The 26,124-nt window shown below is 35.4% G+C and overlaps 1 protein-coding gene across 1 annotated transcript in view; it reads right to left on the bottom strand.

Annotated features, from left to right (window-relative positions):
• Positions 1–26,124, bottom strand: part of hecw2b (HECT, C2 and WW domain containing E3 ubiquitin protein ligase 2b) — a 46,783-nt gene that overhangs the window by 17,577 nt on the left and 3,082 nt on the right. Inside the window, exons 2-10 of the mRNA XM_043240418.1 lie at positions 11,837–12,638; positions 11,116–11,717; positions 6,306–6,413; positions 5,265–5,359; positions 3,131–3,206; positions 2,801–2,970; positions 2,175–2,317; positions 1,769–1,869; positions 265–944 (exon numbers count right to left, since the gene is read on the bottom strand). Coding sequence (XP_043096353.1) covers positions 265–944; positions 1,769–1,869; positions 2,175–2,317; positions 2,801–2,970; positions 3,131–3,206; positions 5,265–5,359; positions 6,306–6,413; positions 11,116–11,449 — 1,707 coding nt within the window. The 5' untranslated portion in view covers positions 11,450–11,717; positions 11,837–12,638. The remainder of the gene's footprint in view (positions 1–264; positions 945–1,768; positions 1,870–2,174; positions 2,318–2,800; positions 2,971–3,130; positions 3,207–5,264; positions 5,360–6,305; positions 6,414–11,115; positions 11,718–11,836; positions 12,639–26,124) is intronic.

Raw genomic sequence — 26,124 nt, 5'->3', positions numbered from 1 at the left:
GCATAAAATCTACTTTTATTATATCCATATTACATCGCTACCTCTTATAAAATACAAAACAACTTTATATATACTTGTATGTGTCTAAAATTAGCAAAATATTATAGTTTATTCAAGAAAATAAAGTAAAGTAAAAAATAAACTTGACCATATATTTTTTTTTATTTACTTTAAAAACGTTCATGTACAACTTGCATGTAAACGGGCAGAATAGAATAGAATAGAATAGAATAGAATAGAATAGAGCTGCCAGACCCTACAGACCTGTGTTGTGGGAGCTGGCCGCTGAGAGCTGCTGGTGGTCTGTGTCGAGTCTCCTGAAGCAGCAGCTCCTTCCTGAGTGTCCTCAGCACCTCCATTTTGGCTCTTGGTGGTGCCGCTGCTCGACCCCGACGCTGTAGCCTCCGTGTCTGTGGCACTGCTTGCCGCTTCCGACTCAAGCCTCTCTTTGCCGGGAACTTCCCCTTTGTCCTGTTCTGAGGAGGCGTGTCCATCAGGCCGAGGAGCACCATTGGTCAATACTGGATCCCGGGAGGCGTGTCCCTCCTCGTCTTCATCAGAGTCTATATGTAACATAGCATTGAGCCGTGTATCGGTGGGAAAACTGGAGCGGAGTTTAGGTGAGGCGGCCCCAAGAGGTCTGTCTCCGGGGCCCTTAGGGGCCTCAATAGCATCCAGATAATCGTTAAGCGAGGCCTGGCGATGAGTGTGGCCCGGGGTTCCTTCAGCTAAGTTTGGGGCCCCTTCTCTCAAGAGCCGATCCTCATCAGGATCCATCATGCACTCATCAGTCCTAAAGGTGTCACCGTGAAGGGACCCTTCAGAGCCGGTGGGAGAGGGGCCCCTGGCCATACGAGAAGAAGGATGCAAAACATCCTCGTCGTCCGATGGGCTCCCAGGATCTCCATTCATAGAGGAGGCTCCCAACAGAGATCCCATGGCATCTACAAAAGCATAATACTTTTAGTGACATTCAATTAATTTAAGTCATTTATAATGATTCAAACATATTTATTTCAAATAAATGTTGCTCTTTCTATACACCTATATATATCTATATTTATATACCTATATATATCTATATAAACCCTCTTTAAATAAAAATGTATATATATATATATATATATATATATATATATATATATATATATATATATATATATATATATATATATATTACATATTGGCTACTTCTTTAGTGCTGTTTATAGTTTACAATTACATTTACATTTATATTTTAACTAATTTAAACATGGCCCATCATATCAGATTTTTGAATTGGAAATGGAAATCAGCATGGATGTAAAAACTGTAAAAAGGTTAAATAGTTGAAAAAAAGTTTGAAAATACAGCTTTTTTATTGAAGACATGATAAAAAAAGATGATATAGTATATACTATAAATGTATAGTTACAACAAATTTACATTTCAAATCAATGGTATTTGCTCTCCAAAAAAAATTTAAATCACAAAATATTAAGCATCACAACTGTTTCTTGAGCAACAAATCAGCATTTTAGAATGAAGAATCATGAGACACTGAAGACTGGAGTAATGATGCTGAAAATGAATTTTATTCAAGAATAAAATTACATTTAATGATATATAATAAATTAGAAAACAGTTAATTTAAACTGTATTATTATTTCCATTTTTACTTGAATCATTGCAGCCTTGGTTCGTATAAGAGGCTTCTTTAAAAATCCTTTAAAGGTGTATCAGTTTTAAGTGAAATTGAGTGTATAGATGAGCATACTGTAATCTGTACCTTCATGCCCGTTGGAGGTGATCTCCACCCTGAAGTGAAGCTGTCCGCTCACATGCTCCGTGGGCAGACGACGACAAAGTGTGTAGCTCACATGTTGATCCCTTTTTTACCAACAACAAAGAAAATAAGATCATTATAACAGATAGCAGATAATTCTTTCCTTCTGTCTATCTGTAATAAGCACCTGTGCGTATATAAGTTTAGCATACAAAGGTATTGTTTTGCCAATTAAAATATGGCCGAATACCATATCTATAAGCTCTTTTTTACAATGATACCTCTTAAACTGTTTCCATAAACATCAGTGGACTAAAAAGAACTGTAAGATACTTGGAGGACATAGCTCTGTTAGTAAAGCTCATACGTAACAGATCCTTTCAGCTATATTTCAGTAGAGAATACTGACCCGGCTGTATGCCTTTCCAGAAGTCTCTGAACTGGCATCGTCAGCTGACCCAAAAAGCGTTTGATGATCGGGCGACTTTTCGCAAATTTGTCCTTGACCTCAATTTCCAAAACATCCGTCATGAGAGCAACAAAAGTGTACTTCTGCAGACCGGGGGAAACGAAAAGTGTATAAAAGAAAGGTTTACAGTTGTGTTTTTAGGCAGGGGAAATAAAATAATAATCAAACTGTATATTCAATGTTTTATAAGATTGAAGTGCACTTAATTATTACGTACTTTAAATATAATTTAATTTAAATGGAAATGTACCATGGTCGAATATTTTAAGTGCCTTGTGCGTACATTGATATGGTCATTTAGTAGCATTCACTGCTTTTATAATAAAGAAAAATGTTTCAATCTAAGGTTATGGCTTTGCTCAAGGTCACTGTGCTTTTGCTGAACACTTCTTGTTTGAGAGTCACCCCTACTTGGTTACATCCCATTAAATTCTCAGCTCCTCGGAGTGGACTGACAGCAGGGAGGTCACCCTGCAGCATCCAGAGGTTAAGCGCTGAAGAAGTGAACACAAACAGCACGCCTCATTAACCGGCCCAGTCCGGGATCGCATATGAATATGAATTACCTCTCCGTGCCACACAGGGTTAGTGGTGTTGGATATGATGGAGGTTCGTCTCTCCTGGCCGTGGTGAGTAAACGTAGGGAAGCCGTTCCTCTTGCCTGGCTGAATGCTCATCTTCAGATATGGGTCCGGATTAAAAAACATGCCCTTCTTCAGACCCTGAGCCCTGATATCTGTAACACACACACACACACACACACACACACACACACACACACACACACATCACATATACAATCTATCTATCTGCACTAGCAGCTCTTTGCCACAAGAGGGCTGATATCTCATTTTGCTGAAATGAGAGTAGGTCTAGTAAACATCAGCTGTACTTACCTGACAGAGTAAAGCTGACCAATTTCCTGCAGTGTTCGGTGACCGACTGTCCATCCACCTGCCCTTCTGCCCCGACCTGTAGAGGACAGCATAACACACATTTACACATAATGATACAGACAAAAAGAGTGAGTTTTTAGTTTCAGGGATATCAATACAATTACAGTTTTAATATTTTTATTTTTTTTTTTTTTATTATTAGTTAAGATTTTATTTAACTGTTAGTTTATACCTACTTATAACTTAATTTCTATTATATTTCTTTAATTTTATTTAAAATAAAATTATAATTAAAATTAGATATGTATATATATATATATATATATATATATATATATATATATATATATATATATATATATATATATATATAGCATTTGTCATTATTTAATTTAATTCTAAATATAATAATAATAAATTATTATTGTTATTTTACTATTATTATTTTATAACACCTGGAGAAAGCAAGCCAGACCTGGATTAATATCTGAAATCATACCAGATAATTAGCTTCTTCCAAAATATCACAGAGATGCTGGAGTGATTACAAAAAAGCTATGGCAACCTTCATTTTAATACAATAAATGAACAAATAAATAAATACATCTTGAAGTAGAGCCCATTTATTTAATAACTGTTAGCAATGCTCACATAAGTATTAAATATTTCTTCCATATATTTATTCATTTTGCGTTTCAGTCGAAACTGTGGTTAGTGTGTTAAATTTTAAAGAGGTTCAGGAACATGGTCGTGAATAATTCACTGATGTTATAATGTTCCTGCTCATTAACATGGCAGTGTGTGATTTATGGTTACAGACTCTCTCGTTCAGCCACAGAGCCCCAACATGACGACTTCTGAATGATGGCGAGACCGAGACATTATCATTTCCATATGTTAAGCCAATGCACATTTAAATCACATTTGGTTAATATTTCATGTGCCTGAAGAATCGGTTTTATCACATCTCAGATCACAGTTTTCTTTTCGACAGCTCTAAGGTAATTCAGGGATGCTCTGTGAGTGAACGGGCCCGTTAACTCTAGGGGGTGAAGTTCAAGCTCGTGTCACAGAGGGTGGAATGTGCCCTTTGCACTAGTTCTGTGGCGTTGTGTCGGCAGCCCCGGCGCTAAGCATATCAAAGAGCGCTCTCTACTTCCTGTGCATTCCCTGCATGCCTGTGAACATGATACGTCTCTGTGGAGTTCAGTCTAACTCCAGAGCCTGGTAATGGAGCTTGCAGACACACGCAGGCAGAGAAAGAGGAAGAAACGCACACAGGTGGAGGCGAAAACGTGAACTGTATCTACTGAATTTGTCTGTTGGAAGCATTGTGAAAGAACCTACACGCACAAACATCGTACGAATTTTATTATCGCAGCTAATTCATTCATATGTTGCTTAACAACCAGCCTTAATACTGCTTGAAGTATATTTTTATGCTGTACTGTTTTGTTGTTTTTGTAAAAAAACTCTTATCAAATTGATCAAAAGTGACAGTCAAGCCATTCGTGATATTACAAATAATATGTCAAATAATGTTGTTCTTTTGAACTCTAACTATCAAAGAATCCTATAAAGAATGGATTACAGTATATATAAAATATTAAGCAGCACAAGTGTTTAATATTATAAAATAATAATTCATATTTTTGAGCAGGAAATCAGAATATTAGATCGATTCCTGAAGGATCGCGTGAAACTGATGACTGGAGTAATGGTGCTGAAAATTCAGCTTTACATCACAGGAATAAATGACATTTTACAATAGATTAAAGTAGAAATCCATTTAAATTGTAATAATATTTTACAATGTTACTATTTTACAGCCTTTTTATCAAATGCAGCATCAGTGAGCAGCAAATAATTCTTGCTTTGGAACTTAAATTCTATTTAAATACTAAATAATCAAAAATGCAAATATGCATTGTTTATTGTTATTACATAAATTGACTGTTATGAAAATGTCACATTATGCCATTTCGATGAGTGATGCTTTCATGTGTTTCTCTCAAGTTCATGTGACAAAAATCACTTTCAAAAGATATTATGAGTGAAAATACTCCTTTTAAGCATAATTCAAAGAGGGCCTGATCATTAGAAGCATTTTACAGTTCTACTAACGCAGACTTACTGTGACTCCAGGGTTCTTGACAGTGATGCAGGGTGTCGTGGCCCTCAACGCTCCACTCACTCCATGGTAATATTTGAAACAGATCTTGGTCTCAGCTGAGAAATATAAACACAAGACTGTGTTTCTCAAACATTTGAAATAGAAACAACGCATACAGTATCTCCATTATTATTCTCACATAATAACACATTTTATCATTTCAGTCTCAGCCATGTTTATCTAACCCATAACGAAGACAAAAGTGCCGAGAGCTTTCTCAAAAAGCAAAGCTGTAATCTGATTGGCTGGCCTTATTAAATTCCCAGGAATCAATTTTTCAGTCTGCTGAAGTCTGTTTTCAAGTTCCTAAGCTGCTAAACTGAACCAAAAAAAATAGCGTAGATACCATTTTCACTGAGAAATAGCTTACAAATAGTTTATGGAAATAGCAAATGGCGAGGAACACACTGAACTGAATGTAAAAAAATAAAAAATAAAAGCAGATGTTCGCTTGTAAACAACAATGATTTTGTATGACATTCGCTGCATCTAATTTAGTAGTAACTATTTGCTTGTTTCTCAATTTTATAACTGTTTTCAGCTCTGCTTGTTCCTAAACATCACAAAAATACAATACAATACAAATATGTAGAAATATATACTGCAGTGCACGGGTGTACAGGAGATGTTTGTGTCCTCAGCATTCAAACATTGTGGCAGATTTATCTCAAATTAGGACTCCACATAACTGGTATATATATATATATTATAACTATCATTTATTTTAAAAGCTGAATTATCAGTATAATCCAATATGCTGATTTTCTGCTCAAGAAACAGTATTATAAATTTATGTTAAAATCATTTGTGCTGCCCAATATTTTGTAAAAAAAAAAAAAAAAACCTGATATTTTCTTTTTTTCTTTAGGTGTTGACTTCATATGCTGCTTTGTTCGTGTACCAAACACCTGATCCCAGCAACCTTGCGAACACTGTCAAATCCGAAACAAAAGCTCAGCTCCTTGAAAAAAGAAAGCGTATATTTGCCTCTCTCTTACTTACGCTCCATGAAGTACGGTCCGGGCTCCAGCCTCCAGACGATCTGGCCCCTTTGAGTGCCATTCACCCCGCGGTTCTTTGAATCCCAAACGTTTGCGGGACACGTCTCATCTGTGGTGGCACAAAACCGTGTAAATATTAGTAATTATTCATAAATAAATAAACGACTAAGACGAAAGGACTCCACCAGGAGTCAATAGATCTCATTATAAATGTGTGGTTGTGAAACAACATTGATTGTGCCACACCTCAGGCCTATTCTCTCAAGGGCTGAACACTAGGGTCTTGAGAACTAATAAATGATCAAGTGTTTGTCCTGAAGGTAAGGGAGCATGTTTCTAGTTAATGCTTCCTCACCTTAACACGCTCTTAATAAAACAAATAAAAAAAAGTATTCTATATTTATATATAAAATCAACATGTACAATGTAGATTTTTTCAATGCAAAAAAATATGTTTAATCAGACGTGGGACAATGTATATTGATTAATCTTGACTACAAGTAGAGCATCTAGTGGCAAAGTAAAAAGGGCACTAATGAATTGATTGGCAGTGATTCAAAGCAGACAGGACGTATTGTGGGTGAACTGAGTCCATGAGCACATTAGCTTCAATTTCCAGTCTGAGCCTGTATAATCAATACAGCCACATAAACCAGAGACCCAATGACCCACTGCTGATTATGTCTCTGTGACACAATCTTTTTCTCCTTTCTGTCCTCTAATTCTGGACGAACAGTATTTGAACATAAGAGTGAATAACATCTAATGACAAAACTCACAATTAAGCAGTGAGAATTAGGCCTTATTAGAAAAAGCAGCAAAAAAATATGATGATTCAAATATTCTCCAGTTTTGGTAATTGACCAATAAAATTTTAAAAATGAAATTTAATTTAATTTAATTTAATTTTATTTTATTTTATTTTATTTTATTTTATTTTATTTTATTATTTAATTTAATTTACATATGTAATCAGATTTTTAGCTCGTTTCTTACTCACATTATATATGACAGTCCGGATAGGACAGATAGTAATCGAAACGCAAATCATAATTGGGTTGTGTGAAAATTAAAACAACTTTTAGACTCTGAAAAAAGGTTTACAGCCCCTGATCAATAATTGTGGCACACTCTTCATTTTGTCAGACCCTCAGTGAACAGACCAGCCTTGTCTTCTGTGATCTAGAGCAGCTCGTCTGAAACTATATCACAGCGCTGACACCAGGCCTCTGTTACTGAACGTCTACAAGAAGCCGCAATTCACCCGACCGTGTCACATGACTTGCGTAAAAATCAATCATCTCTGACTCCAGCGCATCACGGAGCTTCCCGGAAAAACCAGCTAACTGTCTTACCGTAAAATCAGGACATATTCCGAGCGCATTATCAAACATAAGACATATAAACAAAGTTAAGGCAGATAAATTAAATGTCTCATTATGTTAAATGTAATTTACCATGCAACCCATGTTTGTCAGTAATAAAAAAAAAAATAAAAAATAAATAAATAAATGTATATCAATTTATTTCAAATAAATTCAAGGGTGAATCTTGAAACATTTTGTCAATCAATATTTTTTTAAATACATAATAATAATGCCATAATGCAAAAAATGGTGAAACAGAATTTAATTTTCTAATTTTGTATTTTTTTCCTGAGATATATAAACAAGTATGCTGTTGGTATAAGTTTTGTAATGAGTTCAATTCACAAAAATAAATGAACACATTAAAATTGATGCAGTACATCTGAAGAGGGTATCTACATTTTTACTCAGGCCATCCAACCGTTATCCATTCACACTGCATAACGTTTATATTGGGGAAAGCATTATTATTATTAGATTATGGTTCCTACATACATGCAGGACTGGAGTGGTGTGGATTATTGTGGTGCCTTTATCAGACTCTCATTCTGACGGCACCCATTCACTGCAGAGCATCCACTGGTGAGCAAGTTACGTGATGATAAATTTATCTAAATCTCTTTAAATAAAAAAGCAAAGTGAACAGATTTGCAACAAATTACAGTATTTTTGGGGCGAACCATACCTTTAAGGCTGTTGTTTTTTTTCTCTGTGTGTAACACAGGTCATAAATCAGGACCTGGTCAGTCCCGTGGGGAAAATAAGGCTGTGAATGAAACTCCAGAGGATCTGAGAGGATCGATGGCTGGCACAATCCCTCAGAAGAGGTCTTTCACTGTGACAGACCACAGAGGAATTTCCCCGGTCCTGATCGATGACCCCATGCAGCTGGCTATAGTAGTGTGAGAGATCGGCTTTCCCTGACCATGACTGTCAAACAGATCCTGAACCCTGCGCTCATACTACTGCACATAACAGATTACAGCAGGAATAAGAACAAAATCATGTTTACCGACATCTGTATTACACACACACACACACACACATATATATATATATATATATATATATATATATATATATACTAAAGTATACTAAAGTATACTATATATACTATATATATATATATATATATATATATATATATTTAGTATACTTTACATTCAAGAAAAACTACCAAGTTTTTGTCAGCTAATCCTGAAATCTTATGTAAACAAATTTTTACTATGCCTTAATAATGCATGAGCAATGACTACATGCTGTTGTAGGTGCTTTTATAATAATATTCAGGCCTCTAGACAGGACTCATGTCCTTTCAAAATACTTTTCACTTAATTTGTCAATTGCATATAACAGAAAAGTGAAAAGTGACACACTGACATGCACAATTCCAGTATCATTACCATTAAACGCACCACTAAATTCCCACTTCCAGGAAGCTAAATATATAGAGATTGTAATTTACGAAGCCTTGATCAAGTTTGATTTGATTCAAGCTAATGCTTTACTTCATCTGAGAAGATTCTATAAAGTATTTTTCTGTCTATGCAAGAAGGAAAATATAACTCATTTACATTACAGCTATAACAGAACTGCATGGGTTTTTATGGGTGAACATGTCATGAGCAATTTCAAGGGACTAGACCCAGAGAGACAGATATCAAAATGTATTTTCTATACATTTATAGCCCATCACGCAATACTATTTCAATTAATTAAATATCTTTAAATAACTAAATGTAACTACATTATACGAAGGAACTAAAAAGAAATTACATTGTGTCCCACTTTACCTGCAATTACTCTAAATGATGGTGGAATAATGTCTCCGAACATAACAAATGTGTGTATAATTCACTGAAAGTCAGCGAATGGTTAATTGTATTGCAGTTGCTCTTATCTAGTCTGTATCTAGGGATACTTGTAGGTTGAGTTTGTTCATGGTTGGTTGCGGTCTCATGGGACATGTTTTGCTCATCCTCCCACCTCTCTTCTACAAATCAAAACTACGGCGGTTATGGGCTCTCGAAGCCATCAGAAATATTGCTGAGTAACTAGATTCAACCATCAGCGCGAGTGCGGAGGAGAGGACGAGATAAAACGTAGCTAATGACACAATGCAATTAAGCCAGAGTCAGCAGTTCATCTGTTTTCATTTGCACATTCACTTGCAATCACTAGTTTCATCTACTTATTAAACCCACACAGTAGGTCACAGTTGGGCTAGGAGCTATAGCAGTATTTACTGGTTTATCTGGTTAATATTCTCTAGTGAAGAGACCATTTAAAAAAAAAAAAAAAAAAAAATATTAAAAAATAAATAAATTAACAAACAAAATTGGTGCTTAGTTTCACTAAGAATTACATCTGACTGTGCAAGTAAAGTGTGTTGCTAACAGCATTTCTGCTGACTTTAAAATACACACCACTGTACGTCATGCAGTCATTTTGGCCTACGCATGTAGAGTGCATGGCATCTTGTCTAGTTGTCAAAAAAAATAAAGAATGGCCAAAACCTTCTAAACTGCAATCGCAACATCTACAGCCCACATTCTCTGTATGAAAAATTACTACATAGAAAACATTTGCCACCCAACAGAATTGCAATCTGCTCGCTCAAGCTTCCTTAATTAACAACATTAGCTCAAGCAAACTGCGTGTTTGTTAAAAACGATGGAATAGGGTACGCTCTAAAACAAATTTGTTAAAGTGAAAAACTGGCAACTGTGGTTGCCAAAATTCTACGATAAAAAAATCTGTAACAGCACTTAGGTTTTAGGGTTTTAACTTAAATTTACAGTTAAATACCGTAATTTCATTAACTCATATAATGTTAGTATACCAATGACATTAAGCAATTTGTGCCATTATAAAAAGATCTGCAGTAGTGCTACATAATAATGGTTGTTTATTTCCCTGAAATTGTAACTGCGATTATTAATTACGATCATTACCATTTACTTTGCATGATGTACCATTTACAACTGCATGCCATATTTTTAGATGAAAATAAACTATAAACAACTGAAAAACTTTTCTATAGTGTTAAGCCTAAAATGTGAACTGCACATTGGATTGGTTTCTTCTTTGTAAAAACATGCATAGTATTATAATGCTATACTTAAACTAAAATTAAAACAACTGAAAAAAACCCTTAAGATAACATGCAGAAAGAAAAAAACCACATCGTAAGCACACAGAATAACATAAATGGATTTTGGACAATTAATTGCTGATTAACAATTAATTATATAATTGTGGCATCCGTAATTGTATTTACAATTAGGAATTCAATTAATTGTGCAGCCCTAATCTGCATGTTGTTTTACTATTACTAAAGAGAAAGAACCGGTTATACATTGATAAAAAGACAATAACTGTAAGTAAATATAAGGTCACCGTCCATTTAAAGGAATTACTTTTGCAAACCCAAAAACATCTTACCAATGTGATACAGCCCAATCCAGTCAGTGGCATCCACCTCTTCCTTGATGTCCCAAGAGATGACCAGGTTTTGCCCTCGACCAAGCGTAAACTGGTACGTAGAGGCCGTTAAGGAGGAACGGCTATCCGATGTCACCAGGTCCGTGTCACTGTTGGCCCGCTGCAAGCCCATCGGTTCGGGGACTCCTCCTCTAGAACTGCCCCCATTCCCAGAGCCACCCTGTGCTGAAAGGCTGCGGAGGTTTTCCGGGCTCAGCGTGTAACGCATGTGGGGGCTGCGCCTCCGCACCACCAGGAGATGTTCACGGGCGGTGGTGGTAGTACCGGTGGCCATGGTGACTTGGGTGGAGGGGTGGGAAGTGTGGTGCGGGGAAGGGGTTGGGTGATGAGGAGGGGGGGGGGGGGGCGGGAACGGGAGGGAGGACTGCCGTGGCCAGCGAGGCGAATGGTGGAGGTCGGGATGAGATGGAGGTAAGAAATAGGGGCCAAACGGCCAAAAAGGAGGGGGGTGGGGGGAGGGGTTTGGGATTTGGATTCAGGACCAAGTCCTAGTCAGTATAAGGTTTCTCCTTCCTTAAGTTCACTGGAAGTGGCGGTGTCATCTGAAATTATGAGTATATATACTTGATTTCCGAAATCTTGGGTTTATGACCTATAGGTATCTTAAACACAACTAATTCAGAAAGTTCCAAACTGAAAACTGAAAGTTTCAAAAACCCACCTCAAAGAGCATCTAATCCCAGCCAGATCACTCAAAGCGTCATTTTTGAAGTCTTTCAAGTAATGCAGAGATTTGGGTGCAGTCCCAAAATTGGTCTGTTGGCAAAAGCCCTAGTTAGCAGAGGGTTTCTCCTTCCTTAAGTTCTGATATCATGAGTATTTGACTTCTGAAATTCCTAACGAGGTATCTTAAACACAACTACTTCTGAAGATGTGGGTTTTTTGGGAACATCTAAATGGTGGAAGTGATGCAGAGGTTGTTTTTGGGTTTAGGCCCAAATAGGCCAACAAAAGCCACTCACAGCACTAGTTGACAAGGTTTCCTCCTTTTCCAAGTTCTCCAGAATTGGGTTTGGCAACTAAACAGACGATTATATAACCCACTTCTGAAATACCCAACAGCCTTGCGTTTATGCCGTTGAGGTATCAAATAAGCATCCAATCCAGAAAAGAAAACCCAACTCAAAGGCTTTTCGGATACCAGTCAGGACTCTCAAAGGTCCATATTCAGAGTCTCAGCGGGACTAGAGCATTACGAGACAAAAATGAACTGAATATAAAAACGTCTGTATCACTTTTTCTATCCAAATCATCTGCTAAAGACATTACTGCTTCCTCTTGTTTAATGCAGGCTGGATTGCTCCTGTCCATTTGTAGCAGCCGAGAGTGGAATAAAAATTGGATTTGGGATGTAAGGAATCTGATCTTTACTTTGCCTTCAGGTTCAGGAGATTGCTTGAGATGGTGTGGGTTTTGGTCAATGGGGCAGGTACCAGCGGACAGAAAGGCAGGATGAATGATTCCTAAAAGAAACAGGAAAAAGTTGTGAACAGGTAGAAATACAGATTTTTCTTTAATTTAAACCAATTTACAGCTGTGTAAAACTAACTTCAGACAGCTGGCAGCATCATTTCACTTTTAAAATCTGTTGACTTTAGCCATGTTTGCTTTATTATATGCCAAAGCTCAAAAATGGCTTATTTTGGTTTGTTTACATGCCTGTAACTCAAGAAGTATTAAAGAAATCTCTACACCCTTTTAACTTGTGTTTCTTAACAAGTTGTCCTTTTTATATATTAATTTTCAAGGTCCTCAATGGATTAGTCCCAGAGATATGGTGATTTCAATGTGGCTCCATACATATATACATTTTCAGTGGTCAAAAAACCAAATGTGGGTCACTTTTTTATACTTTTTTTGTTTTAAAGATTAAAAATGTTACAACTACAAATGTATCAAATTCAACACAATTTCATAGAACACAACTGCCCGAGTACCACAAATATTCGTTTTCTAAATTTTACTTACTATTGTGCCGAATTAAAGTCTGCAACCCTACATTGGACAAGCAGTTTGGCGAACGGATGGATGAGATTGAACTTGGTTCATATTAAAATCAACAGCAACAGCCAAATAAACATAATTGTTTAAAAAACACACACACACAAATATGTCATAATACTGCCCAGGAGCATCACTGGGTAATCCCTTTTTAAACCCTTTTTATACTTAGCAGATAACACTACCTTTCTCCTCCCATTTTCCCCTCGCTTTATCTCTCTCAGTCCTTCTTTCTAAAAGAGTAGATAAGCGTGCATCTCCCCAGTGGCTCCTAAATTAGATGTTTCTGCTCGAGTTGTCGACGCTGATTTCTAAAAGGGTGTGAAACACAGAGCGATGCGGCCTGCCCGGCTTACCTCAGCACGTCCTGGCCAACGACCAAACACAAGAGCCTTCTATACTACTGCCAAAATCATCCACGAGCTGCCTCTCTGTGTCTGTAGGCCAGTCCACAGACACTGCCTCATCCCAACACCTCGATTTAAAGTAAATACCTTAATATCTGAATGTGGTGATCAATCAATACCATGTTATATCAAAGGTATTGCATCTAATACCATTTTTGTTTAACTTTATCAGTTAACTGCTGCTTATGAAAAGAAGCTCTTGTTTATTTCTAAACAACAAAAGTGATTAATTTCTTAATTTTTTTTCAAATGCACCACAAGTCAAGTGAAGCCAATTGTGATAAATCGCTGTGCGCTGGTTTAATATGGATCCAATTACCCAGATCTACAGAAATGGAAAGAAACAGAGACAGATGGAGCAACTAAGAACAAGAAGAGAAAACGACGAAACTCGGGAGAGAAAGTGTGATCGAGATCAGACGGTGCGGTGGAAGTTACATAACTACAGCTGAGACAGAACAAAAGAGAGATAGAGAAAATGAAAACCATATATCAGATATGACATACGAACACAGGCAAGGCGTTCGATCATAAACATCACGCTTTAATGACATCTGCAGCCAAGTATTGTTTATGTGGTTAGGTTGGTGAAGAGAGATAGTTCACCTAAAAAAATGGCACTCATTATTTACTCTTCTGTCTTTTTTTCTGTGAAAAACACAAGGATTTTTGAATATTTTACATATAATGAAAGCACACGAAGACTGTTAATGTAAAGCTTATGTAAAAATGTGAGGCAATGTGAAAATTATTCACACACTGAAAATTTAGACAGTTTGGTCAAATGTCATTTGTAAACAAATCGTTCTTTTAAGACAGTTCTTGCTGGTAAATGATTGATTCAATTTACAGAACTGGTTTAGCATGATCTGTTCACAACTTATACTGACTGGAGAAGATTTTCAGTGGGATTTTTTTTTTTTTTTATGCTCATAGGTCTATAGTGCTTTTATGTCTTTTTGAAGCTTTAGTACAGTTATATTGTTATATTTCTTCTTTCAGGTTGTAGAAAAAAGTCATAAGGGATTGTGAAGGCAGGAGAGTGAGTAAATCATGACAAAAACATTTCATTATTGCCGAACATTACACAGCCATACTAAATACTCTAGAGAGAAAACTCAAAGCTCAGTAATACTGCAGCATGCCAAAAATAGTCAGATGCTGTACACTAAAATATCTCCTGAGCTGCTTTCCCCCCTTACTCTCATGTGCAGTTGTGCACATATTTATTTCTGTCAATCTGTACAAACAAACAAATAAATAAATAAATAAATATAATTTTTCTATATTCCAGCATCAGAAAAAGTCCTCAAGTTGGGATTCCAACATGGGATGCCTGGACCGCGCTGCCCATAACGATATTGACACCAACAAATAATTTTTATTGTATTTTTTTTAACATTACTCTTTATTACACTGATGTTTGCAGTGTTTGTCAGTACTTTTTTTTGGTTTAGCAAGCATGCATTTATTTTATAAAAAGGACTTTTATGTAAAAGGACATTTATAATGCACCAAATATTTCTATTTCAAAGAAAAATTGTTCTTTAGAACTTTTTATTTAACAAAACATCATAAAATGTATAGGTGTCACATAAACACAGCAGCACAACTGTCAACTGTTTCAACATTGATAATACCAAGACATGTTTTATATGATCCTCCGACACTGAAGACTGAATTTAAAAATATATAAATGGTTATTTTATTACTGTTTTCACTCTATGTTTTGATCGAATAAATCAAGTAAATACATTTCTTATAAAGACAATTGAAAAAATCTTGCTGACCCGATTTTTTTTAACAGAAGTATAATACTATTTCTGCTGGCGGTTTAGTTAACCACGTGGATATGCTGTTGTAAATGTAGCTGAATAAGTGTGAGCAATAAAAAAAAAAAAAAATGGACAAGTGAGGCTGTTGAGCAGGAGTTGAGAAGGTCCCACTGGGCGGTCTGGTGCTTATATAACTGCCATGCTGTTCACTCCCTCTCCCACACATCTCTGCTGCATTGTTCAAAAGTGTGACAGCAAGGAACTTTCCTGGGAAATGTCACTATCAATGAAAACGGGAAGAAGGGAGGTTGAGGGGTGACAGGTGAAGTGTGTTTACCTTTCAGCGAAGCGTACGTGTTTGTACCTTTACTCTCAAGAGCACGGGATCGCTCGCGCTGTCAAACACAACATGCTAGTCTAAATGTGCTGCGGTACACTTGGCTGGATGTGGTGACATTCAAACAGTGTTTAAAGACCTTAAAAATCATATTATACTTTATGTTTAGGAGATTCTGTTGTATCTACCTAAACATCAGTCAGCTAGGATTCACAATGAGAAAATTACTAATTTCTTGTGCATCAAAATACAGTTAATTTATTTTTTACATTTTCCGCCCTCTCCAAGCCTGTATATACATATATATATATATATATATATATATATATATATATATATATATATATATATATATATATACAGTTTAGTCAATGGTTACCGTCAACTATTTGGTAACTGACATTCTTCGGTATCTCTTCTTCAGTGTTCAACAGAAGTCAGAATCTCGTACAGGTTTGGAACAACTTGGGGGTGTGTTAATAATGAATGAATTTACATTTTTCATTAGATACAGATTAAATTCACCACAACCTTTTAAACGTCACGCTAACTTGCTTGCGGCGTGTTGTGCTCAGCGGCAACGTCATTTCAGGGTTTTTTCTGTTCTCACCTTTTTTATGGCTAAAATTAGCCCTCGTCACAGTTACGCAAAGCTTTCAATGAAACTTTTCATCATTACTTCAACAGCTCATCTGTACGCCGCTGTCAGAGCAAATCCTCAGAGGAGCGGCTGCTCTATTTTACAACAGCAACAGCAGAGAGCGGAAAGCGTCGCTACATGTAGCTCATGCACATTCGAATGGCACGTCAAAGATAAATTATCGTTTTTTTAGTTAAACTGTTGGGAAACCAAATGTTAGACCTTCTTGGTTATGGAAAACTGGCGTAAAGAACTGCCCAATGGCCAGACTAACATCTTTAATGCTCAACAAAATCTGAAATCGATGATGCAACAATAATATGGCAGCACAAAGTGGCAGCTGATTCAAATGCTGCACTCTTTACAAAGGTATCTTCTGATACCGATACTTACAAAACATGCATTTTTATTAAATTCAGCAACTATTTAACATCCGTGTAAGATTTACATGTCACAAAGGGTTTCCTTATTAGTGGAAAATAGTCCTTTAAATGCTTAAAATATTTAACATTGATCATTGGGAAAAGAAAATGGTTCTGCTACGACAGAAAAGTCAGCAAGCGATGACCTTAAATTTAGCCTGTCATGCCATATCACAAGAAGGAGGAAAAAACAGGGGAATAAAACGTGCCATTGAAGCAAAAATGAAAAATAAAGTAATGCGTTTATTATAATATAGCTTGCTATGATGCAACATTGTAACTGAAAATTAGCTAAGCCTGGTTTCTCTCAAGGTTGTTTTTTTCTCCATTCTGGCACGGATGGGTTTTTGGTTCCTTGCTTGGTTGAGGACATTTCACAGACCATCTCTGCATTTAATAACAATTAAGTGTTTAATCTTGTCATACAATACTATCGCTCTAGTCTCCTATTTGATACTTTACAGTGCTTTGATACAATCTGTATCATTAAAAGCACTATATAAATAAAAGTGACTGATTGGTTGATTGACTTGTGGCCCGTGGCCTTCAAACTAATTTTATTTTATTTTTAAATGGACGTGTAAAACACGTTCTTTTACCTTGCCAAAAAAAAACTCTTTTCGGTGTCTCTTTAAATGATAGCTACTGCTTGCCCCACCTCTTTCTTCAGCGTCTCCACACGAGACGGGTGAATTGCTGTCTTGGACTCCATATATGGCTCAGAGATGGTTTTATTAAATAGTCAGCTATCTACATAGAAACTGGCTGCAATCTGAAACAGCTCAATGGTTGACAGCCCATAACAAACTGGCTGTGTGTTTTCTTTTCATGTCTTCTGAGCTGCAAGACATGCCAGAAACCTAACTAAAGGCTAAAAAAGCCAGAAAAGTCTAAGTGTATTTAACTAGTGGACTGCCTGAAAGACTCGACTAAATTAAGTTCTGGATAATCAGGCTGATTTCAGGTTGACCTGACTCAGATCAATTGCGTTTCTTGGAAACCATTCAATTAAGTATCTTCTTGCTTTCGAAGCAGATGCTCTGAATAATTCATACAGAATGCTGTGGTCCTTAAACATTTTACTATTTTTATATTGACATGGGATCTTAACAGGAGAGTCTGCCAAACCAGGATAGTTTCCAAAAATGAAAATTCTGTCATTAATTACCCTCACGTCGCTCTAAACCCGTAAGACATTCGTTCCTCTTCAGAACACAAATTAAATTATTTTGATGAAATCCGAGAGCTTCCTGACCTTGCATAGACACATTCAAGGCCCAGAAAGGTAGCAAAAACATTGTTAAAATAGTCCACGTAACATCAGTGGTTCAACCATAATGTTATGAAGTTAGGAGAATACTTTTGTGTGCGCAAAGAAAACTAAAATGATGATTTTATATTTATATTGTATCTTCTGTCATCAAGAGCACCTCTGTACATTTCAGTTGGATTGCTGTCCATGGAGGGCTAAAAAAGCTCTCACATTTCATCAGAAATATCTTAATTTGTTGATTAACGAAGGTCTTATGTATTTGCACCAGCATGAGGAGAGCAATTAATGACAGAATTAGAATTTTTGGATGAACTATCCCTTTGAAGATGCAACTATAAGTAAAATCATCTCAATAAACAGACAAACACTTAAATGTGTATTTTGAATGTTTTAGTTTTTTGTCTGAAAGTTAATATTAGGAAAGCAAAATATCCTAAAATTTACAGATTTATAAAAAGTGGTTTTGCCTGTAGTGACCTGCATTAAAACACAAAAGTTGACCTTACAAAGACTCATACTGATAAAATACGGAAAGAGAGCCTTCAACAATTCTGATGCAGTTTCATCGTCCCTCCCGTAGTGCCTTTCCTTTCCTCTTAAACTCATCAATTAGTCTCAGATTGCTCTGAGAGCATCACAGTAGGTGTTGGTAGCAGGTGAAACTAAATAGGATCAAGAGGAGTTTCACACTAGCAGAGGAGCTGACAGGAAGTGTTAGATATCTCGTTTATCATACTCCTCTGATGTGAGCTCTTTACGTGCTGGTCAGCAGGATATCTTCACACCAGAGAGCTCTACACCGAGATGGCTGGGATACAAACAGAAGGGTGAAGTTTGAAGGGAAAACTGGGTCAGTCATTTTCCTGATGTCCCACACATACCAAAACTACACAGAGCAGGACTTTGGATCTATTTAAAAACATGCCACATTTACGAAGAGCCTGGATCTGCTTTAAACACGACAGTCTGTCAGTGAAAAACAAGCAGTGCTGCCACAGATATTAAAGCTGTTTGATTAACTGCATTTGTCGGTCATGAGGTATCAACACCTCTGTTTGTTAAATGAGCTAAATAAACGCTCCAAATTCTGACACTTTACATGCCTAATCCAGTTTAATTTTGAGTCCTTTTTTGATCCTTTGGGTGATTGAATATGGTGATTGTTTAATATTACTTTCACCATGTATATATAATTATGCAGTAGCTTCAGTAATTTTTATGTAAGCTTAACCATCTACTTTCTCTAAGGATAAATTAAATAAATAAAGTAGAGGCAAAGACAAGTTCATGAGGTGGTCATTTTGGAAACACAAACAGGTAGCAAACTGTTTTTTTTTATTATTATTTTAATCTTGTGTGCTTAATTACATAATTACAAAAAATGTTTAAATTGCAAAATATGCACAAAAGCATATATCATCAATGAACAAGGACAGAGCCCACAACATTTCTGTCTTTAACAGTTTAAAACAATCCCCTATTCCCAATTTATTGTTTTTTTTACTCCTAAAACATGACTACTATTGGTACAAATTGCTACATTTACACCTTTCCCCTGCATCCATCTAGTAAGTAAAAAATAATAATAATTTCTGGTTACCGGACTGCACCAATACACCCAAAGTATGGGAAGAGCAATATTTGCAATCAGTAGAAAACAAAAACCATAAAAGCTATGTTTTCAGTAGTTTGCCCATTAACACAGTCCAGAACAAATCTCCTCAAGACTTCTGACCACTTTCTGATAAACAGATAGGTGTATACTTCAGCTCACTGACAACATGCGCTTTCGCCTGCGAAGCTATATGCTAGCATGCTAACTGGCACACATACAGTAGGTGTACGGCTGATCGCTGGGCAAGGATTAGCGGGTGAATGGGTGGATTTAGCGGTGACAGAACTCTTCTATTAATCCCTGTATTACCACGCCAGTCTCATCTCATTTCTGTGGCCTGATCGGCCCTCCCTCCATCTCTCTTCACAAAACACAACCGCACAGGCTCCAATCTGCAGCCCATCTCATATTTTATCTCTGCCTCCTCCACCTGCCCCACTGAGATTTTTTTTCATCACGCTGTAATTTCTTCCGAACATGTTTTTCCTAGACTACACAGCATATGTCTCTCTTATCTTTTTGGATTACAATAATGCACTTTATCTTTCTCAAATAACAAACAGAATATCCTCTTTTCTATGCTTTTTACTTTGCATTACTATTGTACAGTTTAGATATATGTGTCTAAAAAATACCATATGCATCTAAATTCTGAGCTGTAATAGCTACAAATTGGTGTAAAAAAATACTAAAATTACAAAAAAAAAAAAAAAAACATAAATAAAAAAATAAGTAAGCAAAACAGAAACTAATAAAATGACAAAAGCTCTTCAAAACAAATGGTAAAAATAAAATGATTAAATTAAAACTGAAAATATAAAAATAAAAGGTAAGTCAAATAGTTATTTTAAATATTTTAGTAATATAGCAGCATATAAATAATACTGCAATGATCTTTTAATTAGTGTCTGGCTGAAGCCTTATTCTGATATGACCATATGGATAACCCTCCATTATTTTAAGTTTTGCCGTTTATAATGACAACGGTCCATTGTTTCGTGGTCTGAAGACCTGCTGGACTAATCCAGATTTGGCTCAAAATCAACCTACAAATCGCTCTCAATCACTGAGAGTAGAGATTAGTCAAAGATGTCGACTATAAGCAAGCCATTAAGGAATTGGGGAATGGTTAAATACAACAGTTCTTTTTATCTATGAATTCAGTATGAGGTAAAGCCTTTCAAAAACAGCTACTTCTGGCATCACAAGCAAAAGAGGCCGTTGGCAATGCATGTACAAATGTTTACTCTCCTGTTTTCAAATCTGTCTTAGACTAATTCAGTTTAACGCAAAATCTTCACTGAATTTTCACATTTACAAGTTGGGAAGTAATGATGTCAGCCAGATTGTTATTTGGAGAATTAATAATCTACTTAAAAATGAAACTGCATCAGGCATGTTTTTAGTTTTTTATGTTTTCAGTTTGGGAAGGTGCTGTACATAATATACATAATTCATTGTTTTTAAAATTTCACTGCAAAAAATTTTTTAAGATTTTTACAAATTTACCATCAACACAGACAGCCCTAATTTTTACTTAGGACTTAAAAGAAAGTTTATAGTTTCCAACTCAAAATTACAACATCGTATTTACATTAAATGCATTTATTTCATAAGTAGGATTATTTCAACATGACTTTAATGCGCTGTTAAAATTCACATTCATCTGTGATTTCCATAATATAACAAAAATCATGCGTAACAGAATGAAGTTGAAGTTAAAGTCTTAAAATTATTGGTTATGTTACAATGTAAAAATTTGGAAAAAAAAAAAAAAAAAAGAATTACAGAAGAACATGACAAAATAGCTTAGGCTAAGATTTAAATGATGAAGTAAAAACTGAACATCAAAAAACATTTTTTTATTAAATATAAATAAATAAACGTATATCGTTAATACTAAATAATCCCAAAAATAATGCTAAAAAGACACTAAAAATGTTGTGGGTGGTTGAGGTGGTTTTAAAAGGGTTTCTGGTCTTTATGATACAGAAAGTAGATGATTATACTGTATAAATATATGTATGCTGTCCGCAAGGTGAAAGTTTAATATTTAATGACCGCGCTTTAGAATTCACATTTTCCTGTCTTTAACGCCATACTCCATCAAATGCATAAATACAACCAAACAAGCTTATAAACAGTTGAACAAGTAACCGTAAACCTTACCCCTCCATTCGCCCAGTTAGTACGGCCCGTACAACTTCAGCTGCTGGGCACTGGACCACGCCAACTCGCCTAAAGTAATGGGGAGGGTGATATCTGTCTGTGGCGCCGACGCCTTTGGCTGTTACTCTGCCAGCTCACCTAAGATGCATTAGCTAATGATCTTACATCCTGTCCCTCCTCGGAGCACTTCCTCCCGAAGCCGTTCAGGCAGCGGATGACTGACTCAGCTCTCCCGGTCTGAGACAGCACGGCTAAATCCTGCCTAATGCCTCCACTGAGAGGCCTTACCTTTGAACCTCAGAGAACTCGGGCTAAACTCTGGCCTGACGGGACGACAAAAAGAAACAACCTAAATAATTATCAATATACAGGCTTTGTTATATAACTTAACTTAACCATGGAGAACATCTTTAGAAAAAAAAGCACTTAATTGTATTAAATGCGCACTTGTAGTGGACTTCAAATAGCATGTACCTGCAAAAAAGCATGTACCTGTAGATAATATAATATTAAGGAAATAAAATGCCACTTAAGCATACTTAAGGATGTTCCTTGACAAACTTGAGATAGATATTTTTTAAAAAGTGCATGTTGTAATAATTTTCATTAAAAACATACGTTTTAGGTTTTACTTGAAAGTATCAGTTTATATAATACTTTTTAAAAAAGCACCCTTTTTTTGACGTGTTCCACAACACACTTAAGTGCTGCTTATAATTTTAACTGTAGTCAGTCATTGGATATGACACTGAGAGTTAAAATATATTAATTGTATTAAACTGCAACTTCATCATTGCAAATGTTTAATTACAAATACAAATACAACTTAATTTTTTTTTGTAACACTTTATTTTAAGGTGTCCTTGTTAAATATGTTGCACGTACTTACTATTACGATAACAATTAATTATGCATAACTCCATGCAAGTAACCCCAAGCCAAGCCTAACCATATAGTAAGCACAAGTATGTTATTAATGTATAATTACACTGTAAAAAGTGTAACTATTTTTATTATTTAATGGCATATTTTATTTTAGCGTCAATGTTTGTCGGTATTATGCAATGCACTTTAACTATGTATTTCAATAAAAATAGAATTATGAAATTACATATGAAGATGTACTTAAGTCCTACTTATGAGGTCAAAGAAACACTATAAAGTTTATTTGACGGCATTTAACATAATTTCAAACTATAACACGTTTTAATTTAAATGTATGCAACATAAAATTAAGTGACCAAAACGTGACTTTCAGTTAGCTTGCATTTAAATATGTGCTTTAAAGTAAAGTACATTATTTTTTAAATAATAAGCACACTCAAGGGTTTTTCACAAGCGTTAGGATGGCTTAATAACAGCAAAAAAAAAAAGCATGGTGTCCAAAATGACTACTAAATCAACAGAACACGCAAGTTGTCCCGTTATCAATTCACATTACAGCAATGAGAGCAAACACAGTATGTATTATTCAGAAAACGCAGCTTAAATCTACACAGCAAAACATCTACGGCATCACATTTCCTGCCTGTATTTACATTTCCCGGGTCAAGTGTAGATAAGCCTGAGTTTTAGGAGCAAACAGACTAGCCCCCGCACTGCAACACCTCGTATCATTTCACTGTTTATTTATACAGCGTCGAGGGTGACGCTATTTATAGATGAGCCAGCGCATCCCGGCCACTCAGATGCCAAAGCACTGACCCATATCTGAGACGGGTTTCTGCGTGCCAGCTGGCGCTCACAGCCAAACAATAGGCTAATGTAGCACGTTAACATGCTTCCTAGTGGTACTAATGTCCATTTATTAATGCACACTGGTATTATGAGTCACCATACTGCCTGATTATAGCATGACCGAATGGATTTAACTCGTTCATATTTCTATCTATGGTGTTACAAAAAAACTGTCAATTAGCAAAACAGAGGGTGGAAATACAGGGTTATTATTGTAAAATACAGCCAAAGACACCAAATTGTAAAAAATTAAGTAATTCCTGACCAATGCAACATTTCATTTTTATCTAGTTTAACATGATGCACTGAACTAACTAATGCTGAAACTGAAGAAAAAAAATTATATATATATATATATATATATATATATATATATATATATATATATATATATATATATATATATATTTATATAATAATAATAATAATAATAATAATAATAATAATAATAATAATAATAATGATGATCGGATTGGATCGGATATTGGAAAATAAACAAAATAACTACAATCAAAACTATATCTCAATTATTATTAAAAGAACGCTGATATATTAAAGAGAAAACATGATGCTTTTAATCTCACATATGTTCACCAGAGTTAGAGAAAAGTAAAAAAATGTCCCAAACTGTGCTTATATTTGCCAAGACAAAATTTCCAAGATCCAAAATCTGATTCCAACATCAACTCCAGCATTTCTAATTAAATTTGCAAATCCAATTTTCTTGGAAATGTTATCAACATTTATTTTATAACTCCACATTTTTATTGTATGTCCACAGTTGTCTTGTTTGTGTTTCCCAATAAAAACAGCAGATTATAAACTCTATCCTATCATACGGATTATAAATTTACCTCCGTAAAAGAACTGCAGTCACTTAAAATGCAATTTCAGTTGTGTTTCAGTCATTTCACAAGTTTAAGTCCAGCGAAGTTAATCTATTCCTCCGCCTGATGTTTTGTAGTACAAGACGGCAGATTCTGCGTTGTGATTGGTCAGATTGCCTGTCCATCAAAAGTCAATCGGCACATTTGGCAATTTGAGACAAAGCTGAAGCATCCTAAATTTAAGAGCTACTTATGAACAACAAAATTTCTCAAAACCGACTTAGTGTCCAAAAGCCATCTGGTTTTAAAATAATGCCAAAGGTGTTCTGACTTTCAGCTAATAAATCAATAAAAGTCATCTAGATTTATCAGACAAACATTTTGTCCCGTATTGACAAATAAGGCTGAGAAATGCTACATCAGTGTGACCGCGCTGTTTGTATGAACAATAGGCCGTGATGCATATTCTATTTCTGTACAGAGTGATGTAAGTTGTGTCTAAGTGTGTGTGCGGGTATGCATTCTGCTCAAGGAAACACCAGGAAAGAGCCTTGACTTCTTCCTGCGATTGCACACATAGTCAAAAATAAAACATACAAATTAAGCTTACATGGGTAGCACAATGACGCAGGAACAAATCACATACGCTCTTCCCAGGATTCAACAGCAAACCGGATCGTGTAAATGAACAAAATTAGAAACCAACTTACAATGCAAGGAATATTTAACTTACACACACTTTCACGGTGACGCAAGCAAGACGTCCACTCAGTAGGCCAAACAAACAAACACGCATTTTACTCACAAATCAATGCTAAGTAGTGTTTAGTATAATTGGGACACGTTTTATTAATAATTAGAATTTTATTTTATTTTATTTTTTTGTAAATGTCTATATTTTTATTTTGATGTAATTGTAATTTTTATTTCAGTTTTAGTTTTTGTTATTTTAGCTAAACTAAATGAAAATTAGATTTTTTTTATATATAATTTTGGACATCTTTTTGTTAATGTTTATTTCACTTCATGTCATAAAAATGCATTTTTATGCTTTAAGTTTTAGCTGTTGTCTTTAGAACAAATGTGAAAGAAATAATATAATTTAGGGAAAGACCAAATCATACATTCTTACTAAATGTCACTATTACTAAATGTAAAATTATTATTTTATTATTATTATTATTATTTTAATAAGATTTAATATATATAAATGTATATAATCTTTCACAGATTATGAATCTCTTTGCATATTTGCTTAAACTGGATGTTTCAAAAATGCTTCAACAGCCTATTTTTACCTTCTTAAATCAAACACACCAAATATTGGATTCAAAGCAGAATAAATCATCTCATGAGGCAACTGGCAATCTGACAGTCTCAGACTCATCTCTGAAAAGGCACATTTAAATGCCCTTGTTTTTTTCCCACTTATTGTCATGACTGCGAGATTTATTCTCAACAGAAGAAACAAGATAGTCAGACCAAATCTGAGTTTTTGCCCTAATGCCAAACAAAACCTTTTTTCTGTTGATCAAATGTATTCCTTTGATCAAAGCTGAATCTTCAGCATCATTACTCCAGTCTTCAGCGTCAAATGATGGTTTGCTGCTCAAGAAACACTTCTTGTTATCAATGTTTGATGAATTCCGTGTCAATTCAAAACTTTTTGTAACAAAGTTTTGAACGTAACTTTTGATCAATGCACCCCGTCTGAATAAAACGATTGGGTCTAATTTCTTCAAAACA

The sequence above is a fragment of the Puntigrus tetrazona genome, chromosome 1 (genome assembly GCF_018831695.1).
Source record: "Puntigrus tetrazona isolate hp1 chromosome 1, ASM1883169v1, whole genome shotgun sequence".
NCBI lineage: Eukaryota > Metazoa > Chordata > Actinopteri > Cypriniformes > Cyprinidae > Puntigrus > Puntigrus tetrazona.
Note: the sequence above shows the minus strand (reverse complement) of the source record. Positions and strands in the feature narration are given on the sequence as shown.